This window comes from Dysidea avara, chromosome 6 (genome assembly GCF_963678975.1).
Source record: "Dysidea avara chromosome 6, odDysAvar1.4, whole genome shotgun sequence".
NCBI lineage: Eukaryota > Metazoa > Porifera > Demospongiae > Dictyoceratida > Dysideidae > Dysidea > Dysidea avara.
In genome coordinates, this window is record NC_089277.1 from 26,833,982 (window position 1) to 26,838,466 (window position 4,485).

General features: G+C 36.3%; 1 protein-coding gene across 1 annotated transcript; it reads left to right on the forward strand.

Annotated features, from left to right (window-relative positions):
- Positions 1-1,810: 1,810 nt before the first annotated feature.
- LOC136259077 (short-chain collagen C4-like) lies at positions 1,811-2,897 on the forward strand. Its single transcript, XM_066052498.1, has 2 exons — positions 1,811-1,899; positions 2,079-2,897. Exon 2 carries the CDS (start codon positions 2,099-2,101, stop codon positions 2,861-2,863), a length of 765 nt encoding a protein of 254 aa, XP_065908570.1. The 5' UTR covers positions 1,811-1,899; positions 2,079-2,098; the 3' UTR covers positions 2,864-2,897.
- Positions 2,898-4,485: the final 1,588 nt, after the last annotated feature.

The following is a 4,485-nucleotide window of genomic DNA, read 5'->3' on the forward strand; positions in this document are numbered from 1 at the left end:
AAGCATTACCCCAAGCGGTTTACCTGGTAGGCGTGGCAAGCAGTCGTTTTTTATTAGCTAATCTCGATTGCGTAATTGTTACACACTGTTGGTTTTTTCGTTGTATCTTCCTGTTTTTTAGCTCGATTTCTTTCAAACCACAAAAGGTTTGAGGTTCAATAGTTAACCTATTCACCCACCGATTTTCAGCTTCTTCCCATACGCGGTTTACCCTGTAGGCGTGACAACATATTGGTGTTATTTTTCGTGAATAATCGCTCATAACTCTTTGCCTGTTTATCGTATTCCAGCCAAAATTGGTACCGAGATGCGCCTTTATATCCCCCTTCTGTGTGCCAAATTTCAAGGCAATCGGATATGGCGTGCGAGTTTTATAGCAGTTTTTGTAAGTGTACGACAAGAAAAAGAAAAAGAAGAAAAAAAACCAAGAAACTGAGCAAATTTTTGAAGTCGCATATCTCGGGAACGCGCGAAGCGATTTCGCTCAAATTTGGAATGTGGAGTGCTGCAGTTGGGGGGCATGTCCACAGCAAAACTCGTCTTGTTTCATCAAGGAAGCACAGAGCTACGGAGGTGCGAAAATTGCATTTTCTTTCTTCCTGTCAATATACTCACGGGTGTTACGCGCCGGCTTCTTGGGCCGCACGACACACTACCGTGTGTCTTGATGCACCTCAAATAATCACGTGATACTACTGCAAACAAGGACCTAGTACTAGCTAGTCAATTTTTTTACAAAGATCGAGATACTCTAATAGAACAGTCAGCTAGGATCGAGATATCCTAATAAAGCAGTCAGCTACTCTATTATAGCAGTCATCTTTAATAACCACGATAAATAGTAATATCGTGATATATTTCTGCACGATATATCGTGAAGCGAAACTCCAATACCGCCCAGCCCTACAAAAAAGTCACCTTGTAGATAGTTCAGCTTTAAGAAGTCCTTCTAAAGAGAGTCCAGCTACATTGAAAGTCAGTTCTGTAGCAAGTTCAACTACAAACAAGTTATGTTATACCTTTCAGAGATATCTGCTACAAGCTAGTCTATCTAGGACATGTAATAATATTCATACAGTATTAATTTTTGTAAAAAAATGTATCATTAAAAATATCCAGAGAGTCAGTTCAGCTCTTGATGTCTTCTTCCTTTCTGCAGTAAAAAAAGTAACTCCAAAGCTGGCCACAGGCTGGCTTTGGAGTACAGTATTCAAATACAAAAAGAATGATATCTATATATACAAAAACAGCCAAGCTGTGAAAAAAGGATGTGTCCCCAAAAAATCCAGGGTGAAGAAAAATGTGAAATCAAAGGTGGTGGACAAGAAATGACTATGATGGTAGGTTAATGGCAAAAAAATTTAATGATGACAATTCAGATGGATTTAGTTCCGAATCCTTGGAGAAGGCAACACAAATTCACCTGAATTGTCATTATTAAATTTTTGCCATTGACCTACCATAACAGTCATTTCTTGGCTGCCACCTTTGATTTCACATCTTTTTCATCCTGGCCTTTTTGGGGCAGCATTCTTTTCACAGCTTGGCTGTTTTGTATAGCTTAAATTTACATGTATTAAAATATAAATGAAAATATTGGATACTAAACAAGACTCAGTATGCCATGGACATGAAGCCACAAACAGCTGTTACATTTTCAGCCTCATTAAACAATCTTCCATAATAGCTGATTATGATGGTCACTGTCGTTAATTAGTAAACCTCACTCAGCAAATGTTGCATGGATACTCAATACAGAAACCAAAACAGTGTCAACACCACCTATGAGCTGTATGTAGTATAAAAGGAGGTAAGTCAATGTACACTGTTGACGGATAACAACGTGTGGTTCTGCTGACAGAGATATCACTGCTAACAGTTTGAAGAAAGCAAAAAAAGGTATGTACTATAATGTCACTAATGTGTAATTCGCATTATGGAAAATGTATGACAAATCTGTGTGCGTGTGCGTACATATATTCAGTAGTTACAGTTACAAAGTATAATGTTGGGTGAATGTTTTATTGCTGAAATGCTTGCTGTTTACTCACATTCATGATCATACCCACTACCTTTAGCAGACAAAACTACATGAACTATGAAAATTACAGTTTTATTTCTGACATCTTTTGCTGTCATCTACCTAATTGATGCTGTGGAAGTCACTGATGAAGATATCAATTCTCCACTGGTCTCTTTCCTACTTGCTAAACTACAACAATTGGAATCAAAGATCATGGTTAGACCAAACATCAGGACCACTAGACAGACTACACAAAAGCCTACTAAACCACCTGTTGTTGCTGATAACAAACAGTGTAACTGTCAACCTGGTGTAGTCACCTATGTTAGATGGGGTAATTCAACTTGTCCCTATGGAGCAGATACCGTCTACTCTGGAGTTGTAGCTGGCTCTGATTATCAACATGAAGGAGGTGCAGCTGATCCACTGTGTTTACCTCCTAATCCTCAATATTTGAAGTATCAATTAGGTTATCAAGGACATTCAAGATTGTATGGAGCTGAATATCAGATAGACAGAGGTAGCCCAATTAATCATGCCATTGATCGTAATATTCCTTGTGCACTCTGCCAGGCTTACGGTCGTACTAACAACATAATGATCCCTTCTCGTTATGAGTGTCCTCCAGGATGGAATACTGAGTACTACGGCTACCTTATGGCTGGAGGGTGGGGCCACAAAGCAGCTACTCAATATACCTGCATAGATAAGGACTTAGAGATGATACCAGGTAGTGGAAGTGATATTAATGGGAAGCTCTTCTACAATATTGAAGCATATTGTGGTCATTTCATTCCTTGTAGTGATAAAGAACTCACTTGTGTAGTGTGTACCAAGTAGCTCACACCATTATAGGAACAGTAATTAGCATACAATTCATCAGGCAATAATTTCTGCATGTTTGTGGTATATGAACAAAGATGCATATTTGTACTGTGCAATACATATACGTATGTCTTGATACATAATATACAGTTTAAAATGTATACATAGATCCTGAGCACATTGCAATTGTATACTAGTGATTACTATAGGTTTGCAAAATTAATTTTATGCAATCTTGCTGGCTACAGAAAGTGTCAATGGAGTGTTTCTATGATCCATCACATCATGGGAACTGGGTTTTACAATTGCTTGTGCAAAATTAATTTTACAGTCACACAATGTATGTTGTTTTCAAAGAATTATACATTATGTCATTATCCTCATACTGGTAAATGTTGCCCACTTGCTTTGATCCACTTCATCCTCTATACTTAACCATTTTGCATCAGGTGCTGGAATTATTGGTGCACTATCATTAAATCAGTCCACTTCTTATATGCTGGCTTCTCATCTGCTGAAGTAAATAAATGCTTTGCTGCTAATAGCTACAGTTCTCCTTATCATAAACTTCCGAAATATTTTTAAAAAAAATTTTTTCAACTTTACAATAGCAAATCCTAACCACCTCATAAACTTTTATGTTGCTTTATATGAATTATTAAACAAAAATCAAGCCAATTAGCTTAGATTATCACATATTTTAAATTAATTTCATAAAATTTTGAAGCAAGAATTTCTGCATGCCTGCAGAGGTTGAGTAATATATGTACAAGCAAATACGCTATGCTAAAATTGCTCTGTAATGTTTTCTACATTGCAGTATGGATTCTGCTCCACACAAAAGAATTTTAGTCCCTATAAGTATATGGTAGTACATACGCTTTTTGGGTTTGTCACATAACTGTTCACATAAATCATTTAAAAGTAGCAATCAAAAAAATGCTCTGTATTTTCTTTACTTTACCATAGGTGAGCACATTAAATCTTGTAAATGTAGAATGTTACAATTTTCATTTGAACTGTTACATTTTTCATGAAAATCAGAGATTTTCAAGCTCAAATATCAATGTCTCCTTGCAAACACTTTGCAAATAGGTTCTCAAAATAAATATCTAATTTTGTGTCATAGTTTCAAATTGAATGGTAATATCATTTTCCATTGCTGAGTTATGATTTTTAAGAATCGTGACAAAATTTCGGAAGTTTATGGTAAGGAGAACTATAGCAATTCATGTCTGTCTATATAATATAAGCTCTGATCCTTGGTCCTCTGAAACAAGTTGATGTTGTGCTAGCTACTTCTAAAAACCAGGCGCCATGCAGCTAGCTAGCTAACTCATCTGGAATTAACTATAGACAGTATATGCTATTATGAATTAACCAACTATGTAGTACTACGTTACAATAGGGTAGTTTTGGGTTGTGCAATAATAGTATTAGCTAATTCTCGTATTTTGTAGTTCATGAAATATTCGTAATTCGTTCAATTACATTGCTATGCACTGCTAAGGAAGCGTTTGTTAAACAAACCGCTTTTACCAACATATTACGTACAGAACTATCTTCTAAACTGTTTTATAGTGTGACTAACATGTTTTTCCCACAAATTCTCTCGACAAAGCCTCAAAGCTGCTCTT

What these genes read in the sequence shown, in the direction of transcription:
- LOC136259077 (XM_066052498.1), top strand. Translation starts at nt 2,099, where the DNA reads ATGAAAATTACAGTTTTATTTCTGACATCTTTTGCTGTCATCTACCTA.